This window comes from Neodiprion fabricii, chromosome 1 (assembly GCF_021155785.1).
Source record: "Neodiprion fabricii isolate iyNeoFabr1 chromosome 1, iyNeoFabr1.1, whole genome shotgun sequence".
Lineage (NCBI taxonomy): Eukaryota > Metazoa > Arthropoda > Insecta > Hymenoptera > Diprionidae > Neodiprion > Neodiprion fabricii.
Genome location: NC_060239.1, coordinates 19,483,089 through 19,510,185, shown reverse-complemented (window position 1 = coordinate 19,510,185; position 27,097 = coordinate 19,483,089). Strand labels below are relative to the sequence as shown.

Sequence of the window (27,097 nt, the reverse complement as noted above, 5' to 3'; positions counted from 1 at the left end):
TTTTTTAAAAAAAATCGCCATAGTATTTGTATTTGACATAAAGAATTGTGATTGGGCTTGAAAGATGCGGAATACATGCAAGTTTATCGTGTGCAAGTTTGAAGAAGAAATATGAATATTTAGAAAAGTTATGACGAGTTGAAATGAAAAAAGCATTAGATTTTTGATTCCTCGAGAATGGCTTATTCTTTAAATATTTTGTAAACTATAAAAATTATCAATATAGTTTATTTGGAAAAAAGATGCGGAATAAAATTCTCTAGCGTGCCCATTTTTTCAAATTGAGTTTTGAGCAAGTTGAAAAAATATTCTACTGGACAATACTTAATCGGCGAAATTTCGCTTCGTCCCCTTTTCGTTTCGGCGCTCTCATTAATGACAGTCAGTAGTATATGTAGTGCGAAAGAGAGTCTCTCAAAAATTTTCTCCTAAACTAACAAACAATAAGGTTCATTGGACAAAATGCTGTTAGCCTAGTACTCGAGAAGGGTCGGTGGTCCCTCTTCAACATACCTGAGACTCATCGAAATTCGTTATTAACAGTTTCGGGGGTCTGTTTGTCAATTTCACGTACAGCGTCATACTTTCCTTCACAGGTATTGGAAAAAATAACGCGTGTCGCATGCGGATATACGATATCTGATTCGTGTAATTACCACATTATAGAGATAAACTGCTTTACGGAATAAATTTTGTCAACAGTTCCAATACCTATTTGCAAAAATAAATATTTATTGAAGATTTTCCTTCAGCTTAAGTACGCTTTCTAGTGGAAAAAGTGCAGCTAAAATAGTCAAACAAAGATGCTTGCAATTTTCGCTCTCATTTGAAACCTTAAGTTTAAAAAAAAAAAGTATTCATGTTTTTAGAACAGTCTCCAACGTCATGAAAAATAGATAAGCTTGGTACCTACTAATGCAAAGTCGTATACTTCAAGAACATCACGTGTCCGTTGTAAAGGACATCCATTGTATGTACTAACTTATCATCAAGTATACATGAAATGAAGCAGTTGTGAATCTCATTCTCCCCTGTATTTTAATCTGCTACATGGATTCACTATGATTCTGTAGGTCATTTACGTGAATTTGACAATGAAACAGAAGCTCTACGATACAAAAACTGCACGGAGAAAAATATCCAAGTTTGTCGTGTAAAAATTAACGTTTATTTGTGTTTCGCAAAAGAAAGAAAATGCTATTCTATTTTCCACACTGTATAGTTTAGACACTTCTTTTTCATGATTTTTTTGAAAACTTTATTTGAAATTTTTCATGTTGTGAAGAATAAAATACTTTAATTTCTTGGTAAGAAATACAAGTAGTATTACACAGGGTCATAATACGTACATGCATATATTATATACATATATGTATATATTTATATGTATATGTGTGGGCAGACCCATTACTTTTCGCCGAAACGTTGCGGGGGTGAGTCACCGATTTGGCTGCCGTTTTTTTTTCTCGAAAGCAGGTCAGAAAAAAAGGTGATCCTGAAAATTTGAGCTCAATGCGCCCAAATCCGGCCGCTGGAGAATTTTGTGAAATTTGAAAAAAAGTCGAGTTTTCAGTCATTTTCAAAAATTTATATTTCAGCTTCTATATTACTCAGAGATTCCAAACAAATGACATCCTTCTCTGTCAGCCTTATATTTTCAAGAAAAAAATAGTTAATTAGTTCAAACTCACATCCGGCTTAGTTAGGAGCTCCTGGACTGGACTGCTATTTTCATAAAATTTTCCTTATTTTCAACAGGCTCTCAAATCTACATTTTTGATCGCTTCTATGTCACTGAGTTGTCACCATATAAAGTAGATCGATTTTTGAAAAAAAACGCTGTTTTTGAATAGTTAAAACTTTTTTCTATCAACTCGAAATCCTTTCAAATTTTCATTGTATCCCTAAACAACTCTGAATATTTCAAGTTTGGCTTAGAACTGGTTTCCGAACTATGAATTTTTAAAAATGTCAAATTTTCGAATCAATATGACATTTTTTGTGGTTTATTATAAGATTCGATAACTTTACGCACTTAATTAATACTTACTCGAAATTCGATTGTAGAGTAGGGGGCGAAATGAGCCAGCTGAAAAAAAAGAAAACCAAGGGAAATAATTATTCCATCTGACTTCTCGTTGAGAATTTTAAATATGTAATTTTTCTACATTTATTCAAGTTACATATTTTGAAAAAGTTTATAAAGTATTTAAGCAGTTTAAATAAATGCAGAAAAATTACATATTTAAAATTCTCAACGAGAAGTCAGATGGAATAATTATTTCCCTTGGTTTTTTTTTTTTTTAGCTGGTTCATTTTGCCCCCTACTCTACAATCGAATTTCGAGTAAGTATTAATTAAGTGCGTAAAATTATCGAAACTTATAATAAACCACAAAAAATGTCATATTGAATCGAAAATTTGACATTCTTAAAAACTCATAGCTCGGAAACCAATTCTAAGCCAAACTTGAAATTTTCAGGGTTGTTTAGGGATACAATGAAGTATAATCCGGGAAAATTTCAAGGGATTTCGAGTTGACAGAAAAAAGTTCTAGCTATTCAAAAACAGCGTTTTTTCAAAAATCGACCTACTTTATGTGACAACATCTCAGTGAAATGGAAGCGATCAAGCAAAAATAGGGCAGATATTATGAGAATATACCTTAACGAAAAATATAAGCCGTCAACCAACCTTCAATTTTCAAAAAATGTAGATTTGAGAGCCTTTTGAAAATAAGGAAAATTTTATTAAAATAGCAGTCCAATTGGGAGTTCCCAGCTAAGCCGGATATGAGTTTGAACTGACTATTTTTTTCTTGAAAATATAAGGTCGACAGAGAAGGATGCCATTTGGTTTGAATCTCCGAGTCATGTAGAAGCTGAGATATAAATTTTTGAAAATGACTGAAGAATCGATTTTTTTCAAATTTCAAAAAACTCTGCAGCGGCCAGATTTGGGCGCATCGAGCTCAAATTTTCAGGATCACCTTTTTTTCTGACCTGCTTTTGAGAAAACAAACGGCAGCTAAATCGGTGACCCATCCCCGCAACTTTTCGGCGATAAATAATGAATCTGCCCATAATAATATATATACGATATATACAGTGTGGAGCATTTAAAGTGTGACAGAGCAATAGTACTCAACTATTAATGATAATCAAAAAAGTTTCACATGAAAGTTACATTGTTCGAGAAGACCGTCATACCGGACCATCTTATTTCTTTTTCGGTGGAGGCGCCGAAGCTACGTCAAGGTCAACGCTACTTTTTTAAATGGAACAATGTATTTTTTTTCTACGACATTATTACTAACTTTGAGGCAAATTCAGTGATCTACAACACAAGGTCATTGTAGGCACGCGAAGTATGAAAATAGTCGAAACATCGAATTAAATGAAAAGAAAACATTTGCGTCATTCACAACAGTTGACACGGTAACTTGGTAACAAATGTCTCTCGCCATACAGTGGTGGATACCTCGCAACCAGCGAGCATTTAGCAGTCTTACCCTTACCGATCGAGCAAACTCGCCCTTTGTCTTCCTACATTAGGTAAACCAACGAACGGAAAGGGTTCATATTTCCATGGCGCATCGCTCTGTCGTAGCGGAATGCAGGAAAATTATTCACAATCCGAAAATCCCAATAATAATCCTAATTTCCCGAAAATCATAATCCCGAATTCCAGGGGCCAAAAAGTGCAGAGTTGAGATACTTTCCGCAATTCCGGAAAGAGTGAGGAATAAAATGAGCTATCGTGAGACTGTTTTCACGCAATATTAAGGTCGCTAGACGAAAAATAGGAATTAAAAAAATAAAAAAAGTAAATAAGGGATGCTCTCACGATCACCTGGGCGTACGGCCGAGCGTTCCAACCAAGGTACAATTGTAAAAAGTATCTCAACTGTGCACTTTTTGACCCCTGAAATGCGAGAAATGTCGGAATAGTGACACGTTCCAAAAACCACCCATTTTTTTGACGATTTTTGGATTATGAATAATTTTCCCGAATTCCGCTACGAAGGAGCAATGCACCGTCGAAATTTGAACCCTTTCCATTCGTTTGTTTATTCAATATAGGCATGAAAAGTTTATAAAAATATAGAAAGCGAGTTTGCTCGGTCAGTAAAGGTAGGACTGCTTCATGCTCTTGATACATTACCCTGTAATCGAGAAAAAGTTATATGTATATGATTGGGTCCACGTCACTTCACTCAAAAAAAAAAAAAACCGTCAAGTCACGGATCTTTGCGTCATTCGAAATATTCGTAGTACTATGTAAAAAAAAAATACCATTTCAAGGATTTTGAAATTTTTTCAAAAACGGCGGAGTCAGAGCTATGTGAATTCTTTTAAACCATTGTTGCACCGCTATGTTCGAAAATTCATATCTCCGAAAGTATTCATCGGAGCGGACTGATCCTGCAATCATTCTGTTGGTAAGAGAATGCGCTTCCATACAAAAAATTATATTTTGAAAAACAAAAAATTTTTTTCAATTCTATTTTACCGTTTCTTTTTTTGATTTCGCTGCCATTTCCGCGCGACTAACAACAATTCATGGAGATAATGTTTTTCAGGTACCTGTATCTTTCCCCTTCAATCCTAAAAAAAAATCTATGGAGAAAATACCTGGGCCGGAGAAAAAAAAAAAGAAATGTCTCGTCGTGCGTCACCGCGTAAATTTCATTTGATGCTCTTCTACTTACCCGGGCTATCCATTCTACGAAAATAGTTATTTAACGTAGCGGTGCAACAGTGGATTACAAAAATTCACATAGCTCTAACTCCGCCATTTTTGAAAAAATTTCAAAATCCTTGAAATGGTATTTTTTTCACATAGTACTACGCATATTTTGAATGGCGCAAAGATCCGTGACTTGACGGTTTTTTTTTTTTTTTTTTTTTAATGAAGTGACGTGGACCCGCTCATATACTTAAGTATATTAGAGGAATCAACCCCAATGAACCAGGCTGACTAGCTGTTACCATACTGGATGTGAGATTGATAAAAAAAAACGCACTTAAAAAAAGGATAAATTTTGTTGTTTGTGTACAAAAGGTGTGTATAAACTCCAATCACTATTTTCGATGGTGGAAAACTTTCAAAAATATGTTAGCGCAATCTGAAAATAACTAAGAACCCTAATCAATGAACGAGTTTTTATTTCTCTCTGAGTAAAACGGTAAGTTCATTGAGGGATAACTTCTGTAATCATACATTAGTAACTCATCATATTATTTAGAATAGAATATAATTGGACATTTGTACTTTGTATTGCATTTTGCATTTCACAGGTAAACTCATAATGATTAATAACTTTTATAGTCCTCAATTTCCGTAAAACTTTTGAGGGAAATATGAACCATTTTTATGGGTTTGGGCTGGGTTTACAATGTTTTGACAATTTTTTTGTGACCAAACGTAGAGTTAAACTTTCACTAGGGATCCACACCAATAACTATAGTCGCGCTGCCGACTATTTTAGCAATATTTAAGAAGTTAATATCAATTTTTTACCCTTCTTTCTAACGAACAAAATTTTTACAAGAAGTAATAAAATTTATAACTCAAAACTGAATGAGACGACACTTTTTTCAATTTTCTCTGTCGATAGTGAAAGTAACAAAAAATGTAGAATAATCGATATTGGTACTTGCACAGTGATCGGAATCAGATACACAGACCAAATTTTTTTCAAACCACTTCTGACCAGGAATCGTTAACATCGAATTCGTTTAACCAAACTACTTTGGTGCTAAAGTAGAGTAACTAAAGAATTAATATTCAATTCTATGGAAGGCTTATGATTCACATATTTTTACAAAATCTCATTACATTTTCTCGTAGGTTAGGGGCTGTACTTAAATTACGTAACACATTTAGAGTTACTTTTTTAACCCTACCTTCCTCACGTAACAGACCGCACCAAAATAATAAACTCCTCCCTACCTCCTATATTGTGCGGAATTTTTCAATTCGTGAAAATATCTAGTCATCTTTGAGCATTAACTTCCATATTAAGTGGGCTAGTCTTGTGCTAAGATTTGCCGCATAAAACTACTTTCTGGTTTGCTAAAGGCAAACTCTGACGCGCCAAATCGAAGGAAAAATTTTTTTGCAATCACCGTGAAGTTTGATTTCAACTCATTTTGATAAATTAAATACAATCGTTGAAAATGCCGTCCCCTGTACCATAAATAGTACAAAACTAGTTTGACTCCCCCCGTGCCCCTAAATTTGTTACGTAATTTAAGTACGCCCCCTGATTGTCCTCAAATAGATAGTTTCTGTTTGAACGGGTGTTCCATTGTCATAAATACTAAGAATTTCTCTTTGCTGAGAAATTGATATGGCGTTACTGTAATTTGAAGAGAAGATACTACATTTGATGAGTGGTACACTTAACTCATTAGATTCTCAAGAAAATCCCAAATCAACTTTGAGTGAAATAGGCGTATATTTATAATTGGAAGGTTATTACGATATTCCGTGAGTTTATGTGTTTTGTTATGTTACTATCAGTGTGTCAAACGATTTATCGTTAGACTATGGATGACGGAGAATGTTCGTTATAAAATAATTGATGTCAAAATAACCATCCTGAATTCGAGACAAGAGATTAAAAACTTCTGCCCGGGGGGGGAGGGGGGGCATTTTTTCACGCGAAAATTGCCATCTGGTTGCATGCAAAAAGAAATTGACAATGTACGGTGCCTGTCAATGATATATCGGTTCCGTCGAGAGAAATACAAAAATTTGAAGCATAGAAAAGAATTTTGCAAAAGGTAGAAGCCATAAATTACCATACTTGAACAATAAGCCAAATTTTAAATATCGACATGCTATTGCACAGTGTGTGATCTGTGTAATAAGTAGTGCCTGTTTGAGCACTATAAAAAAAGAACTTATTGAATTGGTGAAACTATTCAATAATTAATAGTGGATTATTCGCGTGAAAAGAAAATATGAGTTTTTTTGATGAAAAGGTTCTTGCCTTCATTTATTTCAACAATTATTATATCGTCACCTTGAAAAATTATAAAAATTACTTTTCTGTGCTACGAAAAAAAAAAAAAAAAGAAAAATCACAAGAGACCGCTATTCCATTTGCTATGAGAAAATGATAAGGAATTTCAATTTCCAGTACTTGCTTTTGCCTATGGAAAAAAGTAAATAATAGATATTTTAAAAACGACTGATGATGTTTCCGATTTTACTATCTCATTTGCTTGATTTAGTTAAATTTAGTTTAGTTTGGCTTAGTACCCATGCTCTATTCTACAGATACCTGTACCAGAGCAAATGATAACTCCCGATATTCTCAATAAGTAATTGATTCGATAGAACAATCTATGGACGAAAGTGTTCCGAACAAAAACTAATCGACTGCATAAAATAGATTGCACATGATTTATGTATTGTTCATATCTGTTGTAAAAATGAGTTTAAATATTTTTTTATAATTTTTCCATGACAAAAACAATGATATTATAGAAATTTTTTTAAAATAGTTTCACCATACGCATTCTAGAAGTTGCAAATTACAATCGTTTGTAATTTCATTACAGTACGTAGGATACAAAAAAGAGCTATATTGCTTTATTTAAATCCACTTTTCTCATAACTTGAGTTGTTTGAACAATCGATGTTTAAATTAGGCAGTAAAAAATGTCGTTTCAGAAATTGCTGTTTTCATGTTCCATGTTGAAGATGTTTTATTGCCTTTTCTGGCAAAATCGATAGTATATTGGGTTAGATGGATCATAGTGACAGTGTATCGAGTTCAAAATACTATATGCCATTGACATCAAAATAAAAATTCCGAAGTACGTGAACTATGGTATTGAAATAAGAAAAGAATTTTAGTGCTACACGTTCAGTCTCTCGTCACAATCACAACTCATTTTTTGTCTCTCTGATCTGGAATCCTCTTTATTTCATTAGTCTAAACAATCTCGTGTACATCCTGTGCACACCTGACTTTTTCTTCTCATTTCCAGAACCCTGATTTTGCAGTCTGCTTTCTGCACCCACTTACGCTTTTTTGCTTCACATCTATCTTCTACACTGTATATTTCGACTCCATCTTTTAAACCAATCGCCTCAAAATAAACGTCAAACTGATATTCTAATCATACCTACATTTAATCACCCCTTCCCGGTTAATTCCATAATGTAGAAACGAATAAACGAATCAAAGATCGGTACAATGATAATTAGGAATAGTATTATACGATCCAGGTTACATGTTTACACAACTTGCTCAAGCATGTCATACGTAACTCTGTAGTTTTGGAAAATGTTGCCATACTGAAAGGAAAAACGATTGTAAGTTTACGTTTCTCCAACTTTAGCTAATAGCATATAAGAGAGATAAATAATCTCTACCCCTTTTTCGGATCCAAAAAATTGGAAACATTTTAGATAATAACATTGTTTCTGATCTTGAAGTTGGAGTTTTTTCTGAGGCTAAATACCGACACTAGTGTTTTAACTTGATGGATTTTCTGCAACCGGACCGTGCAAAAACACTATCATAATTATATTTCAACCAAACACTTATTTTATGATATATCGCATCAGGGCAACAAATGCCTGGCTTTTTTGAGTTTGGACCATGTTTGGATTTGCAATTTTCGAATCTATAAGATTGAAAAGTGACTTTTCTACAGTTAAAAAATTGGCTGACACAGAGCAGAGAACAGTAACTCCCATAAGAATGCGAGACTTTTACTCGTAATTATTTGCTTCTACTGAAAAATGCCAATTTTTTAGTCGTGTCACCTTTGTCGCCGGGGTGTGATTCGTTATACTTTACTAGAACGGTTAGAAAATCAAGAGATTCAACTAAAATGCAGTTCCAACAATAAAGCTTGTGTAAGATCTTACATTATAAACTGGAAAATGGCACTATTCGAACTTTTATCAATGATTTTCAATGCATTTTTAACATCTAGAAACGATGATCAGTCTGGAAGTAGTTTGAATGACGTCTACCGACAAGCAGGGCTGGGTAACATTGAAAAACAGTTTCATTTTAAATATGAAATTGAAACGTAAAATGCTATTTTGTATTTTCTAATTCAAACAAATTAAAAAATTCGTATTCTTTTTTTAATGTAAAAACGTTAGCAACGCGTCAATTCTTTCCCTCGAATAGAGCAGTGATATGATAAATATCTTGAATATACCTATTGAATACACGAATGTCAAATATGTCTACTTGCAAGTTCTCATTCCATAGAGACCAGAGCATATCAAATGATATTCTACGAATAAACAGTCTGATGGTGTGTTTACAATACTTTTTCAATTACTGTACAACGATAAGCTGCATCGAGCAAGAATTTTTAAGACCCTAGTCTTTTAAAATTGTAAAACGGTTTTTCAAATACAATACTTGTCCACCACCATTTACACCATTTGCACGATTATTTGCACATACAGTGAAATGCTAATATGTCCAATGGGAGACACGTCAACGACATAAGGTAATATAAATAAACTACATTTGCTGCTCAAAGTAATAATGCATGTAGAAAATAAGATGACAAGCAAAAGATGGTACACCTGAATTATTGGAAAAAAAAAATTATTTACAGTACATTATATACCGTTTGATATTTTGGAACTCACATTAAATATCTATGCAATACTTTTCATTTTAAATCAAATTTCGCAAAGCATTTCTATTTCTCTTTGAACATGATTTTTATAAGCATTTGCCATTTTCTATTCTAAATGCATTTATGAATGCATTTTACCCAGCGCTGCCTACAAAAAAGGTAAGCCACATATTATTCCCAATCTGAAATTTGATTTCGCATATGTTACATGTTAAATTACTGTTATAAGTCTTCAATTCCAATTTAAAATCGATTTGTTGACTTGTGATACACTGCAGTAAATACATCACTTATTACCACCTTTATGACAAATGGTTTTAAAAACGTAAGCAAGACGATGCAGTCTAGAGTCGTTACTGTAAAACATTTTGTTCAGTTAGATCAAGATAGACTAGTTCAAAAAACTTATGAATATATACATAAAAAGCCATTTGAGAATGGAAGTAAACAATTTGGTAAGAGCATCAAACAAAACTGAAACAAATTACTATTGAATTCGCAGGAATATTGCTCAAGTAATTAGTGAATTGCTTAGACTACAATTATAGCACAAGTTTTCAGTGCTTCAACATATTTATGCTACTGTCCTTAAAGGGTTTGCCATATGCCCTAGTTGGAGTACGCCTTTTGTAAACTTTACTACGATTCACCCGCATAGCAATCATATGAAACTCGCCAAAAACACCACAAAATCAATCCAGGGTGTCCAGCGATATCAGAATTCAAAATTCCCGTATAATTCCCGTATATTCCCACTAATTTCTTTCCACAACTCCCGTATATTCGTATATAATGATTTCTATGGCGTTTGTGTATTATGATGATATAATCACGATTGAACACCGTCATATTCGATGATGTGTAGAACTGATGAATCCGGGTGGAGGCAAAAATACAGAAAAATCAAAAATTAAAAGCTTCACAATATCGAGTTTTCAAATGCGCGAAAATGTATTTCATAGAATTTCAAAATATACCTAGCTGAATTACAGAAAAGGCAAAACGAAAGGTAAATATAGTATTGAAAATCATGACATGGAACCATCGCAATGCTGATGTATTCTTATTCGTTGTGACAATTTTATATTACAGCTCTCTATACTCTAACTTTTCTACATAAGGACTTGTCTATGTTTCGACTTTCTAAGTATTTAAAAAATTTTGAAATTGCAGTGATATTTCAACGAAATATTTATTTTTAGCAATTCATTATTTAGCGGGTGAATGGAAAAATGGCAATTTCATTGCGGATTCCCGGTTGCTCTGACAACTTCCGGTATAATTTGCATATGATTCCCGGTTGCTGGACACCCTGCAACCACAGTTTGTGTTCAATAATACCCTAGGGGTATGCCAGTCGGAAAAAAGTGACACAGTGATTGCAGACTACAGACTATATCAAAAATTTTATGATTGCAAAAGATTTCCCCTTTTAAATATGATAATTTGACTACATATGACTAGAGGAAACTTTCATTACTACCGTGATTACAACAACAAAAAAAAAAAAAAAAAAAAAAAAAAAAAAAAAAAAAAAAAAAAAAAAAAAAAGGGACGCCTGTTATTTAGATTACTTCATCTCGAAGTTTACAGTCTTGGAAAGTGAGCCGGAGGGTTGACAGCATAGTGAATAACCTCGAGCATAACACTGGATAAGGCACACAAAACTCAAACTCAGACTACAAACTGTAGATAGGTCAAATTCCCACCCGCGCATACGCATGACGCAGAGTGCCTACATGCCACCTGACAAACAACAAATAAAACCATATTACTGGCGCGGTTTTAAAATTTCATGTCATTAAGGGGAGAGACCCGTGTGATGCGCTGAAAAGAAGCTCATTTGTAGGAATTTTTTCTTCAGCACCATACAATTGATCCTTACAAAATTTTTAGGGTATTTTATTGTAAGTGTGAATGAACAAAATCAAATTATGTTGGTATCAAAAAAAGGTTATCAAAGTAAATATAAATTGATTTTCTTTGCGCGAAACCGTGCCCGCGATGATTTCGTAGACAGTCTAGCGCCTGTTCTATTCATCTGAAATAAAATATTCAAAACAATTACTTTTCTCAAAAAGTATACGCATGATTTGAACCTAATTCGAGCCAGACAATATCATTATAAATGTTGATTCAAATTATGCGTATATTCTTTGAGAAGTCATTGTTTTGAAATTTGATTTCAGATGAATACAACAGGCGCTAGACTGCCTGCCAAATCATTGCACAAACGGCTTCGTGACAAACAACTCAATTAATAATTACTGTGATAATCTTTTTTTTTTGATACCAAAAAAATTAGATTTTCTTGGCTTAAACTTCCAGTAAAATACCCTAAAAATTTTGAAAGGATCAATTGTGCGGTTTCTTTGCGTGGCCGCAACATATTTCCGATTATTTTGAGGCACAACTAATTAGCTTTACTTGAGAAAATTCTTTTACATGACTACTTGATTGGATATTTAATCAAATCTAAGAGTTATGCCGACGTTCACACATGTACTTCGATTTTATTTGACCACAACTGAAGGCTTCTGCTCGTGACCATTACAAACAAGTGAATGAATAACTTATTACTTATTTTTAATCCACTTGATTTACCTGGGTAGTTTCGTTCTTCAATGGCGAGATTGTCGTGAAATGGTCTGATTTATCAGTAATATCGTTTCAAGTTTCTTTGTATTGCAACTTTTTCAGAAGATTTTCAAGTTCACTAATTTTGAATCTGTCAACAAGATATGGATGTCAAAAAAGCTGCATTAGTTTATCTCCGTTGACGTGCTATTTATGTGAAAAATTGTCACATTTTGTAATAATGAAACACCCTGACAACTCGAAATCATCGTTTTCGGGGTGATTATCTGTAAGAAAATTCTGAGTTACGAGATTTTGTTTAAATATATGAGAATTATAAAATTTTGGAAGAATTGACTTTCAGTTTAGAGTACTATGTTGCACCAATATGATTTAGGCGAAAGGCGTAGAAGCTGATAAATCATGGTTACATATGTTTTGAAAAACTTTTGGTGAGTATATTTCGAAAGGGGGCTATTGAAATAAAAATTTGAAAAACTTTACAATTTGTCACACTTCACCATAGGGACGAAAAATTCGAAGAAAGATTATTATTCTTCAGTTTAAACGACAAATGTGATGTAATTTTTAGGTCGGGGTAAAAATGTAAATAGATTAGAAAATACTGGGATCACAATTCTAGAAGATCTACTTTATTGCGATCTTCTGGCAGAGACGTGGCTTAAAAAATTGTACGTAGCGGTAAAAATATGCACTAGAGTGAGTAGGTCACGTTCTACATACACAAATGTGGACAAGTGCATTTTTATAAAAACACATTTTGTTTTTTCAATTTTATAATATAAAATGAAACTTTCAGGACAAGATATTTATAAATTTGCACATAAACAAATATATAGTCCAAGTCAGCTGATACGATTCGACCTACTTGCTCAGATGTTGCATATCGCCACCAGATATCGTATCCGAGTGCTAGAGTTCTCAATAGAATTTTAAAAAGTAGAAATTCGTCAGAATGAACAAAAATATAGCAAGCTAAAACATAAAATCATCAGAATTCTACCAATTCTATGTTCTGGGTAATTATATTTTTGTTCATTCTGACGATTCTGTGAGTTCTAGACTTTGACCTCGCCATATATTGTCTTTTCTACATTTCGAATTTTTACATTTTGAAACTCTATAAAATAGAGTTTGGCATCTTTGACAAGTCGATATTCCGGCCATTCTATTTTTTGACCGTTCTAAAATTTCAACTCCATCCGTAATTTTTGCTTCAAATCAGCTGTATCAGAAAAACAGGAACATGAAAAAGTGAACTACGTTTTTTTCTCAATTATGTTTACAACATATGCAAGCAAGATTTTAATAATCGATATAAATTATTGTTTCAATGTAACAAAACTTTAAGCCAATTTTTAGGACATTTTGTAAACAAAGAAAAAAAAAAAAAAACATGCGTAATATAAAAATGCAACTCTGAACGGTCGCAATTTTCGCGAAGAATAAAACATCTACTATAACATTAAGCTTTATTTATTACCTATAAACCACGTTTTAAAAATTCTTTCGAATTTTATGTCTTAGATCGTCTGACTTTGAGGAATGTTGGTGTCGCTGTGAATCATGTCAGCAACAGATACAATTGATAACGACTATAATAAACACTGCGTGCATAAATTTGCATTCAGAAAATTTCTAACTGTGCCTCGATACACCTACTTATGAATACCAAAACCCCAATCGAATTAAATGAATTTTTATTGAGATAATATTTTTTAAATATTAAAAGGATTCCAAGCAGTCAATACGATATCAAATCAAGATCTATTTGATTCTGTCAAAGCCCATGCCTAATCCAGAGGACACCAGCATTATGGAAATACAGCAATTTCCACTTTCTTGTTTACCATAAAAAAAATAATCTCACGAATATAACATATTTTGACTAGATTGCAGCGTTACAATCACCTTGTGAGTATTTAGAGTATTCAATATCTTCTATGTGATAGTCATATCATTGGCCATAGTGTAAGGAGCAGTAATGTTATAAAGTTCAGGTAATAAAAACTTACACATGAATCATCGAACGTGTAATATTGTCCAGTAGAAACTTGGGCAACGGCGGTGTAATGGCCACAGTTGACAGAAGGTCCCATATGAGTGACGATAGAGGTAAGCTTGTACGTTAACGTACGCGGCGACTCTCCTGGCTCCCGCCGTAGATAAGGGCCCATGTCGACAATCTGTTTGAAACCGATGTGCCTGGAAATTTTTCCACCCAAAACACTGAACCGTTTTAGCTGGACACACAGGACTTTTGGGGGACGTTCAAGTGTGAACTGCTTTGTTGCTGGTACACGTCGTTTACAAGCCTCGCATTTGTAATCATTATTGTCAAGCTGCTCCCGACTGAAGTAACTCGAGAGTGCCTCATCCAAAGTACTCGCTTTTCGAATATCCACCAGGAGATCCTAATGAGTCAGAAAAACATAGATCAAGCAAAACAACAGACGATTAATTATGTTCCCACAAGGGAATATGATAATCGATACTGGAGAAATTGGATTCGAACCTGACTGTAATGGAAACTTGAGACTTGAGACTTTTAAATTTAACATTTCTCAGTATGTTTCAAATTTTCTGTATGGAATACTAAAAACTCTGTCTATTAACGTTTTCAGTCACAGTGGGATGCTTAGCGTCCCACCACAAAAAATTCCATATCTTAACCTTTTTACACTTTATTTACAGCTTCAAATAATCTTTGTTACTTCATATAACCTGAAAATCCCTCGAGTAACAAATTTCAGCTAGAATCATTGCATTTTCATAGTTTTTGTGATTTTACATCAGCCAGATTGGATCCACCATCTTGAATTCAGAAATTGTCAAATTCAGACCAAAATATTGAGTTGAAAAATATATGACTGAAAGGCTTAAACTAAAAAAAAACCTTGTATTTTCAAGATGTTTGCACTAAAGTAACAGTGTCTAACCGTTTCAAACAGGCCATTACTTTTTATCAAAGTTCTGGATACTTTGTATAGGTTAAGAAAGCTGCTCACTGATTTTGGTAAACTTCATCCATAGACAAGCCATCACAGGCCATCAAACCTTTCCAGAAGTTTTCAAGTTATGCCCAAAATTTCTCTATCAAATTACCGGACTTGGGACATTTATCCTACTACTCGAAATTTCATAATATCAATCTTAGATGCTAAATCAACTATCCCAACAAATTCCAAAAATCAAGTTCAACAAAATTCGGAACTTTCTAAATTATTTTCTACCATTATGAATCCCAAAAGTTTAAAGGGTGATTCGAAATCAGGTGAAAAATCGCGATAACAATTTCTTTTTCAGTAAAATTAATGCCTATATAACAATGGAGTGCTACAGAGGAGAGAAATGTCTAACGGATATCCGATGAAAATATGGTTCCCAAAAATCAAATATTTAATGGCACTGTTATAGACGAGACCTCTCGACTTCCGCTGGTTTAGTATGATATGAGCTACATACTGACACATACCGGGACATTGTGTGGATATAGTTCATAAGGACCCCTAATTATATGCAATCTTGGGTACACATACATTCATAACACTAATGCAACAGGAAAATATTCAGCTTATTTCAATTAGTGTCAGTCTGAGGGGTGTTGACAAAAAGTGAATAATTACACAAATAAAGAATTGCATGATCTTGTTTTTTCTCAGCTTGTAAACGGTCTATGGTTTTGATGACTACTTTTTTTTGCCTATGTACTTAGACTTTAATAGACTTTGTGCCATATCATCATCAAAATGTCTTGATATCTCTGAGGTACATTGACATAAAGGAATGTTATTCAATGTAATTATACGTAGATCCCTGTCTAAAGTAAACAACCTGTTCTTGTATCTCTGTTATCCTCGGAAACATGCAAATGAATTGATCAAAATGGGCACCCCGATTGTCATTCCTTCGATTTTTTTTTTTTTTTTTTGAGCTTTTAGCATCACGTTGCGTAGACTTTTTGTTTATCCCGGCAAAAATAAACCTATCAATAACAATCAGCATAGCTATCAGCTGACACATTTCAAAAAAATCAATTACTAAGAGATTCACCTCACCAAAAGATAAACGTGGTGTAAGCATATAATCTCTCTTCAGAGGAAACAGCTTGAAACAGAATTCGAGACAAGTTGGCTAACTGATCAGTCAAAAATGTGGCATGCTATAAAACACGCTGCTAATATACAAGACTTAAACTTAAACCTATATGGCCATATTGCATCCAACTATACAGTTCTGCCTATACCCCTAATATCGAAATCCTTCAAAGATTTCAAACTGAAGCGTTAAGAGCCGTACTTGTTGTACTAAATTACGTCTCTAACTTCGTAATTCAAAGAGATATAGAGCTACCTTCAGCGCAGAAAGGAATAATACGCTACAGTATTGAATAATGAAATAAATTAAACAGCGATCGAGTTAGTTAGAATCAGTACCCAAACAATACTAAAAAGATTCAAGACCTCGGACTTAATCTCAAGATTTAACTGCGTGTGGTACCTGGGTGTGCCTGAACTCTAGTGTCAAAACAACGATTACTCTTAAGACAAAAATAACCCTCATTGGACTGTTTCTAGAAGCCAGTACCACCAAAAAAATTATTGAATGATCATTACCTGGAAATGTTGGAACGTAGTAGATATATGACGGCACTGCAGGCATTTAACTTCAGTGCGTATATATCCGCCGAATATCTGATTTACAGGTGTCGTTTCTTTAGAATAATTGTCCAACTTGGATGCTCTATGCCTGGACAAATATGCCCTCTCCATGCCTTCCAACAGATAGCGTAAGAATTCGTGAGCATCTTCTTGTTGCCCAGGCACCATCGTTCTGCAAATAACTGTAATGAAGATGTGATATTAGAAAAATAATATTGATTGGGAGTTAGAAAGAATGATCGACTAAATAGTTTTACTCGCTAAACAATAATCCTTACTAGTAGGTAAGTTTATTAAAACAGCTAAACTCACCAAGTGACTTTTACTTATTCGATTTTCAATTTTTCGGATTTTGTTGAAAGTAAAACTGTAATTACACTAATTTCACTGTCAGGGCTCTGAGGAATTTATAATATTTGGGCAAATATAAGAGGAAGACCTCAAAGTTTTGGAGAACGTAGGTTAAGTCAGTCATGGTGAAGTTAGTAACGTTAACGTCATATAACATGAATAAAAAAAAATAACTATTTTACAAACATAGATTGAGTTTTGAAGGAGTTAAGTTTGCAGTATATAAGTATGTTCAGTTTCATTATGGTTCACGAAGTTCCAATCAATCCTAACATTGCGATATAACGATTCTTCCTTACGTGACATTGTCACATTAACATTACGAACGTCAACCTCATCTGTATCATGAGCGTTGCCACTATTGTCGAGATGCTCAACTACCAAATGACATCAATTCACTAAATTCTAAATTAAAACCAAACTTATCAAACCCAATAAAGAATTCATTTAAAACATTTGAAATTATGTGGTGGTGACCTATATAATAGTAATTTTATTGATAAAACAGAACGACCATCCACATCAACTAGAAATTTAATGACTTTAGACTATTGCAACAATTGAAAAGTATAAGGCAAATAATTGCTTATTTTATTTGTTTTACTTAATTAATTATGCATCCGGAGTTCAAGTCCCAAAAGATCCAATATTAGATATCAAAAACAGTTGCGTTCAACTACCTATTCAATGTAAGTCAAGAAAAATCTCAAGCAATAAGCAGAGCTTACAGAAATATGAATTTTTTCACAGAAAATAATCATGCTTCCTAGAGAATCAATATTCTATTACGCAATCATCATTCGACTTTGTTCCAATAGGGATACATGCTTGATGTATAAAGACCCAAACTGCGACTTATGACATAAAAAAATGCCTTCACCAGCAGCCCTTCTTCGTTACTCTTCATTACACATTTCATAGATACTTTTTTACAAATGTAGTTGAGTTTGTGTTACTACATGCATCAATAGACTTCAATATGTTTTTGAAAAACATTTAAAGTAATTCACACGTGCAAGCACACTCGAGTTTGACTCAACATTGGCCCAGGCATCTAACAATTGAATAATCTGGAGGAAAAACAATAGTACAAAAATGACATAAACTGGGCACTAATTGTAAGTATCTTATATTCATTATGACTTTGATGAACCGAACAGAAATGTTTAATGGAAGCGGCTGGTGAAATCGCCAAGTTTCGCATTTTTAAATAGAACTAAATGCGCATCAGACTACTCATTTTCGGGACTTAGAAACCACGAACAACTATCTCAAAAATTTTTGAGAGATTCACAAATTTTTTTTCCGAGACATAGGGTCGTGAAAAAAATTACCGTTGCTAGGCATTTTTCAGATAAATCCTGGGAACACGACGAAAAATCGAAAGAAGTTATGAATACTTGATTTGATGGAAATAACACAAACATTGCTAGAGAAAGGACAAAATACGGCTTTCAGTTTTTTTTCTCAGTTTCGAAGCCATAAAAAAAAAAAAAGCAATTCTAAGCAATCTTTACATGGATCCTCCTACGAATCCTAAAAAAATTAATGTGACAGTTCGACATCTTGCTCAAAAGAAAGAGAGCGGGTAGTTTGGAACCTATCAAAGATCGTAACATGCATTACCAAAAACATTCTTTCAGTTTTGAGATGGTTGTTGGTGATTTTTAAGGCCCGAAACAAGTAGTCTGATGCGCATTTAGTTCTAGTGAAAAATACCAGACTTAGCAATTGCATCAAGTGTTCCGCTTAAGTGAGATTGGATTGTGATTATTCAAATGGTATATAAGGCTTATTAGACCGATTAAATGTATCGCATTTGAATTGTACTTACGCTTCAACTTATTATAAATGTAGAAAGGCTTGATAGCATATCCAGATTTCTGGTGGCTGAACTGCAACGTTTTCGCCATTGCACAGGTAAGACATTCTCCAGCTCCATCTAAAACTAACCTATTATCAAAATACCATACAAAACAATCTCATACAAATTTTATGTTTGGTCTAATCAATCTTATGTGGAACTTAATAATATATAACTGGGGTGATGTGTTGCTAGGTTGATTTCTCCAATTACCAGCCTTTTGTCTCACTATAAAAATGAATGAAGTTGAAACGAAATAACGGATTAAAGGATATACTTATAGGTATCTTGTGGGTATTGTTGTCACGTCAGTATATGTAGTTCCTAATAGTTGAAATATAAACAAGTTACATTTATCTTCTACTTCCTACAGGTGTCATATCTCCTTCACATTATTTTTCGTGAATCGATCAAACTGCACATTTCTTTATTTATTTTTCATTTGACAGACTCGTAATAGGGATAGCTAAAAGGCATTGCGTATTATGCATAAAGCAAAATATGTAGAGTTGGGAATTTGATAGAAAACTTGATGACACATTTTAGATTTAAATTTTAATGCCATATTTAATTAGAGCGTCTACTTGTGAGAGTTCATGACTCTACGTTTCATAACCACATCCCTAAATTAGAGTAATCTCGAGACAATATGGTAGAGTGCAGTAATTAGAAAAAGTAGTAGCAATCAGCTTGTATCATTTTGTAGAATAACGCAACTCAAATGTAAACTGGAATTTGACTTTCACTGACAGTTAGAACATTTCAATGGCCTTCAAATACATTTTTAAATGTAATGGCAAAACCGATTCACATCGAAAATTCGTCAAAGCTTATTTTAAAGACTAATCCAATGCTTGTGCTATATTTTTTTCCATAACTTCATTGGGGGGAGACTGATTTAGACAGCAGTGTCTTCGAGAATTGTTTGTAGAGAAGAGGTGACATTTTGGAAATTGAAATGAAGTACATACATCATAATATAAACAATTGGAGGTAAGGGAGGGGAAAAAAAAAAGGGCTGCGCAACCGCTGCTTGAAGTTGAGCACATCAATTTCAAAAAAATTGTGCATCGTTTGCATGATTGATTCAGTGTGATTACCGTTTTCTCTTTATCAAGAAAGCATAGCGATTAAATTTTATTTAATCTTTGGTCTTTCGATTCATCGTGCATTTCATTTTCACTAATATATTGTCGCTATAGTCACATACATTCATCATACAATTATTTTATTTTGTTAAATATTAATGTATTCATGTGATCTTCAGCAGCAGATTTGATTTTCCACGTTCAAACGTCAAACTTTCGTGAATACTATCTGCTGGATCGTCGCCAGTATTGTTTACCTCATCCTCACCGACGCATGAGGTCCCTGGCGGATTTCCGTCGTACTAAGACATAATAATCACAGAGCTCAACACAGGAAGTATAGAGCAGTCGGACCACGGTCTTATATACAGGTCTTGCAACGAACTGAAAGTTGAGTGGTAGGGCTAGCCGCGTTATTGTCCAAATTTTTTTTGCCACTACCGGTCACTACGCGGCGCTGTCAGTTATTCATAACATATGAGTGACATTACACTAGGACCTCAATAATTGCAACTGCGATAACTGCAACAATCCCCACTATGCGACCCATATCGATCGGTGTGGCGCGTGGGAGAGTAGCACGATTTTTAACATAAGGGCACATTCCGGGGCTCCTCAGAGGTTATATGTATGTAGAACTCGTTGTTATTTTCGGTTTTTTCGAAGGGCAAAGATGCAATTTGCAAAGGTGCAATTTCATCGCACCAATTTTAGCTACTATTTTCCTATATATATATACCCGAACTTAGCACGACACTGTTAGCGACTATGTGCGCATTGTAAGCATGGTCGGGGCTTGCACACCTTCGATTTCTGCAAGTGTGACGCGTTTCCAGTCCCACGCGGTTGCAATTATCGAGGTCCTAGTGTACAACCATTGCAACGTAAGGTTATCTGTGAATGAGTATCAAAAAGATTGGTAGGGTTCCGCCAAATAATAATAATAAGTGAATAAGAAGTTTCTTCTCTGCATGCACGATGTATAAGGAAACTCTAGTGTGTAGATGTTGTGTTTACCCTTTTTGAATCCTCACTTCCGATGAGAAGCCCGTAAGACAAGCAATGCCGTCTATTGAATGATATGCGGATGTGCAAATCATTAATCTACGAGAGAATATTTGTTGAAAGAATGTAAATTCGAAAAATTGGTGATTTCGAAAAACTAACGACAAGGATGCTTCCAGGAATTTTTACACATTTTTTCCCATATTCAACGCATAAAATTTTCTTTGAAAAACCGTAAAATATTTTGAATCCCCTGGTTTGTCTATGTATCGACCACTCCCGCCGTTAACCGGTTCACCGGCAAGGATTCATATATGTGTAAAGAAAGAGAAGTGCCACAACTGGTAAGGACTTATATATGAGATGCGTGAATATCTCAATCAGTTTCGAACGGATTTGCATCAAACTTGGTATGCCTTGTTTTTCGGGCCGCTGATTATGAATATCAACTTGAAATTCGAAAATTCACTCAATTCTGATGAAACTTGGTACCCGGAGGTTTTTGAGGTCATTGATACCAATCGCAACTCGAAATTTAAAAATTCAAAATGGCGTATCCAATATGGTGGCATCGACTGACTAACGATATTCCATTATGTCTGTCACCTCCATTATTAGAGGATCATACATTTTTTTTTTGATCCTTCACTAACTTATTAATCAGCGACAACTATAAACGAAAAGTCTTGTGGTTGGTGCAGTTCCTTGCTATTTCAATAACATCGGTGTATATCACTATAGAAGGTAAAATGTACATGATATCATTCTGACAATAAAAAATACTTATCATACGCCAAATCCAGTAAATAATTACCGAGTGATATACTTATTTTCTGACACACCACATCTGATAAAATGTATTAGGAACCGCATGTTGAACCACAATTTAACGGTAAATGGGCATTTTTATCATTGGATAAGATAATTCTCACCCTGAATCAATTCGTTCAATTAAGACTTGCAGATAAATAGCCAGTTAATAAAATGGGACCATTACGCTTTGTACGAAGAAGATATAAAGAATGAAGCGAACCGGAGATTTTGCCCAAAATTGACGAGAGAACATATAAGCCCTTCCCAGCAAATAAAGATGAGAGTGTATTTAGATACCCAAGTAGGGTCTGTTGCTCTAATTATTCTCATCTATAAAATTCCAATTCAGTGAAAAATATGCTAATAGAATTATATCTATTTGTTTTAATTCACTTTACAGATATTCAGCCACAGTGTTGCCAGTGATCTGCGTGATGTTTCAAAAAAAAATAACCGATATTATTCGCCTATCCTCAACCAACCATAAGATTCACAAAATGGATAAAAGATATCTTCGATGCACTAAATGGAGTCCGTCCACGGGAAGGTGTAATGCCTGACGGAAAAAATCTTGGAGTAAGTTATAAAAGAAATATTCTTGTGCCAACAAATGTCAAGTTTTGTGCATGCTAAATGAAATATATCTGGAGTAAAGAACTCACAGATGCTTATTAATATTTTAGATATTAAAAGAGGCTCTAAATAAATTAAATCAGTGGCAATCAACTATGAAAAATTGAGATGTTTCGGCGGTCGAATTTCTGACAATGAATACTGCAAGTGGCTTACGTGTAACCAGCTGCTCCACCCTTGCTCTGATTAATCACTTCTTCAAACATGGTTTTAAATAGGTCCTCCGTGCAAAATTAAACGAGGATAAACTTGAGGTACATACCTATAGATTAATGAATATTAGAAATAAATATTTTTCGATGTGAATTAAACTGAGCTCACTTTTGATTGCAGCAAATTTACGGGACAATAAGGCAGGCGGGAGGCTCCAACGATCACCCTACAGTGATGAATTTCTTATAGCTGTATAAACTGTTGTCAATTTATAAATTAATAAAGCCACCAAAACGAAGGAATTGTACAATAATAGAGGACCAGTCACTCACAAGTAGATATACTCACGAAAATTTCAAAATGATTGTTAAAAAATCATCAAGCAAGTCATTTAAGAGAGCTCATGTGGATAGACTCGTGGAAGAACTGAAAACCATGCTACCCAGAGAAATGAATGAAGATGAACTGGAAAATATTTTTACTAACATATTGAAAACGTATTTGACGAAGATTTGCTGCCGACAGGGAATGATAATAATGGTTCTACAGAAAATATTAACTGCAGTTTTTTATATGTGTGGATTTGTCTGTCACAAAATGAAAAAACAATTTAAATATAATCTTTGCGCGAAAATTTTTGAATTGTCAGATGACAGCATGTTTTTCCTGACACAGGAAAATGTTTGTTTACATAAAAAAACTTTGGTGGTTTGATCTACGCAAAGAAAACACTTTTTGAGTGTTTTTTTAGCAATGGAACATCGTTTTACAGAATGTATAGAAAGGCGTGAAAATAATAGTGTTCATGAAACTCCAATCAAAGCTATCCTGGCCGATTCACGACTACCAAATTCTTAATTATCAAGTTTTTCAAGTAGTTTTTGTTCTTTTCATAAAAACACCATAATGGCAGAATCTATACACTATTACGTAACCATGCGTATGAAGCAATGGGCAAAAATTAAAACCAGGAACACTGGAAAACTTATTAGAAAGAAAAGAAAATTAGCAAAATTTTGTTCAATGTAACATTATTCATTCATAATTATTATTATTATTATTAAATTACTATTTTTATTATCAGTTAAAATATTTTATAATTTATAACCTTTCTCATCCGAATTTTAAATTACGACCGTACAACGACAAATGCGCCACCTGTTGGAACTCTTGCGAAGAAAGATAAAATAAACACAGACAGGGTGGGGCCCTGGTTTCTCTCATTCTTTCTATCTCCATGAGTGAACCAGTTAAAAGGTTAAAGCTTACAGTGATAAAGTCTTTTTGACGCATCCCCGCGGAAGCACTCTCCTCCTTTACCGATTCCCCCCCCTCGTAACTAGTTATTCCCCTCATGTAGTCTTGATTTTAGTTACGCTTGAAAATTGTTGCCCCGTCAGCAAAGAAGTTTCACTTAAAAAATATTGGGGATTAAAGGTATTTCATGAAATTTTGAATTTTGGACTTCGTTACCTTATTCGAATGAACATTAGAATGTTTGGCTGCTAATTCTGAATGCTCGTTTCAGCCTCGATAATATCATTACTAACATATATCAAATACCATAATAATTTGTTTTAACAGCAATAATAGAGCTCTTTGTAAATAGATTTAATTCATGAAATAAGTCAAGCTTTTCAATCTGTAGTCTTTGAATAGTAGCTGCAAAATTTATCGACCGTTTAGTTTTCAGAAAACGTTATCGGTTTTTATCAAAGTATTCATTTCTCAAATAATTGAGAAATGAATACTTAGAATTGATATAAGTTTTTCAATTTTCACCAACCCTGTTATATACCATGGTTCAAACATACACACAAATAGGAAGAACAATACTCACTATTCTGTTCACATTTCGACATGTGATGTTGATCCGCCAATAGCCAATTCACAAGTGCAGGTACATGGAACAACGCTTGCAGTGTGCTATTCAGGTAGCAAGTATTACCAACATTGTACATTCCAGCTCCAACTGGCAAGGTGCCCTTCCAGCCAAGAATGATTTTTTGTGCAGGATAGAGTGTCACCGTTGGCTCTGGCAAACTGGGTCCCATTATCTTGTCCTCTCCGTTTTTCGATAAGTTATTGAATGAATCGTTTTTGTTTTGACCAGATTGTGATGGATCGAGCTTCTGCTGTGGCAAACTCAAGACTATATATTTTGCTTTGAGCTGCTCCAGGACTGTTGTTTGATAACTGGCGACCTCTTCGTATTCTATCTGTGACTCAAGGATCCGCGATGCATTTACCCCAACTGTTGCTGACAGATCGTCGCTCGCTTTAGAATGGCTAGACTCCAGGGAATGACGGAGTGCAGCCGCTACTGGATCGCATACACTGACTGCAGGCATCACTGTATCCCCTTGCTACCCTTTTGGTTCAATTAGTTTCTTCAGTCTGTCAAATAAGTAAAAGAACTGGTTACATCAGTATCACATCGAAAATAAAATTAAAAACGCGAATTTTGAGATTTTTTTCATTATAAGAATTGATGAAATTGCTAAGCCAATGGCAAAAAATTTCTTAATATATATTATAACAAACAAAATTGAAAACAATTTAATCCTGAACAAAAAATTCATAACGTATAAACTAACAATCTGAGAGGAGGACATATAACGGATCAATATTTGATAATTTCAATGAATGAGATCTACTTATAATATTACAAACGTAGCAAAACATACATCTCACGATACAATCAGAAAATATTGAAAGAATATATTCTCATATACTATTACTCTATGAGGGATTGTAAAGATGAAACAAATTGTGTTTAACTAGTACTTATTTCATCAAGTGAAGAACCTTTTCGTTTAAAAATTTATCATTGTTTCATTCTAAGTTCGCACCACGCACAAGCAGACTACCTAGGCCAAACCATGTAATAAGACAATTACAATACACATCCAACAAAACCAAATATTTCAAGTGTACCTGGAACAAAGGCCGATGTAAACAAATTACAATTACAACAAATCGAGGGATGAATTGAAAAACTCTATGAGGTTGCAGACACGTTATTGAGTTGGATTGTGTCTTATTTAGTTGAAAAATATGTGCCGTGAGGTGTGCTTCCGAGTTCCCATTTTGGACCGTATATCTCAGTCCAAGATTGTACTATTTGCTGACAACCTTAAAATGTATGCAACTGTCGGTACGCAAGAAGATGCATCTCTATTTCTGAGTCATATCATCAATGTCCATTTTTGGTACCAGTCTAATGGTCTGATTGTGAGTTTTAATGTTAATAAGTGCTTGTTCATACCTTTATTCAGATTAAACGGATTGGATAATAACTATGTTTTCAATAACTCGCCACTAACTCGTCTTGCTGCTATCAAAGATTTCGGTATCACTTATGACAGTCGCTTAAGTTTTACGGCTCATGTACAACTTGTTAAAAAGGTAGGACATTGAAGAAGTTGTACTGCATCAGTTGAAGATCAAAGATTTGAAGCAATTGGACATCATTAAGATCCTCATTTCACCTGAGTTCTACAACTACTAACATATGCGTTCAACAATTGGACTCCTCACTACGAGAGATATAACGTAATGCTCGAGTGTGTCGAGCATACATTTTGGAGGTCATTTTATTCATTTCATCTTTTCATTTCGTCATTTAGGTTATGGAGACCTATGTATGTCCTGGACCATGAATACGAGGTACCTAAGTCAGCTAATACATGCACCTTTAAATCCTGTGTAAAATACTCAGATGCTTTCCTACTTTTCAAAGTTTTGAACAACTTAATAGACTGTAATGATCTAATTGCTAGATTTAATTTCCGTGTTCCGGACACAATTCTTAAAGGTATCTACAAGCAGTTTTCCATACTAATATTCCCTCGTGATCTCAGCCATAGGCCATAGGCTTAGTATTTTGGTGAACATAAACTCTGCATGTCTGGAATTATTTAGCTGTATTATCTCTACGTTTGAATCTGCTTCCAAGCAAAAGTTGCTTGTTTATAGTCAATGTAGGCTTGCATTATATGTTTCATAATTTTCATTGATTATTATTCGGACCTTTTCACCTTCATTAGTTATATACTGTTGTGTCTGTGTTAATTGTAGTATTATTCTATGCTCTAACATTGTTATCGCTTAAGTTCTTATAATGAAAAAAAAATAATTAATTATTTCCTTTGCTCACTGGTTTTGAAACCTCAGCGGTGAGGAAATGCACTTTAAAGTAAAACCCAACACACATAGTAACAAGTTATTTATTATCTGATTTTTTTGTTTTTTAAGCATGGAACTGATTTAAGGTAGTGCATAGGTTTAATCGGAATT

At 34.1% G+C, this 27,097-nt stretch overlaps 1 protein-coding gene and 1 long non-coding RNA gene across 8 annotated transcripts in view; one reads left to right on the top strand and one right to left on the bottom strand.

Annotated features, from left to right (window-relative positions):
- LOC124176754 (ubiquitin carboxyl-terminal hydrolase 36) overlaps positions 1 to 27,097 on the bottom strand; it is a 45,448-nt gene that overhangs the window by 16,759 nt on the left and 1,592 nt on the right. For 4 of the 7 annotated variants that reach the window (XR_006869461.1, XM_046558421.1, XM_046558412.1 and 1 more), the window contains 4 exons: positions 24,639 to 25,195; positions 19,077 to 19,190; positions 16,847 to 17,073; positions 14,246 to 14,644 (listed from right to left, as the gene is read on the bottom strand). Coding sequence is in view for 6 of the 7 variants with exons in the window: in XM_046558421.1 (XP_046414377.1) it covers positions 14,246 to 14,644; positions 16,847 to 17,073; positions 19,077 to 19,190; positions 24,639 to 25,149 (1,251 nt within the window). In the remaining variant the exon portion in view is untranslated. Of the gene's footprint in view, positions 1 to 14,245; positions 14,645 to 16,846; positions 17,074 to 19,076; positions 19,191 to 24,638; positions 25,196 to 26,737; positions 26,854 to 27,097 lie in introns of those variants that run through there. The other 3 variants (XM_046558432.1, XM_046558439.1, XM_046558447.1) reach the window with 3 other exon arrangements.
- LOC124176780 lies at positions 22,447 to 23,298 on the top strand. Its single transcript, XR_006869463.1, has 3 exons — positions 22,447 to 22,588; positions 22,696 to 22,899; positions 22,979 to 23,298. It is a non-coding gene; the product is annotated as an uncharacterized LOC124176780 (long non-coding RNA).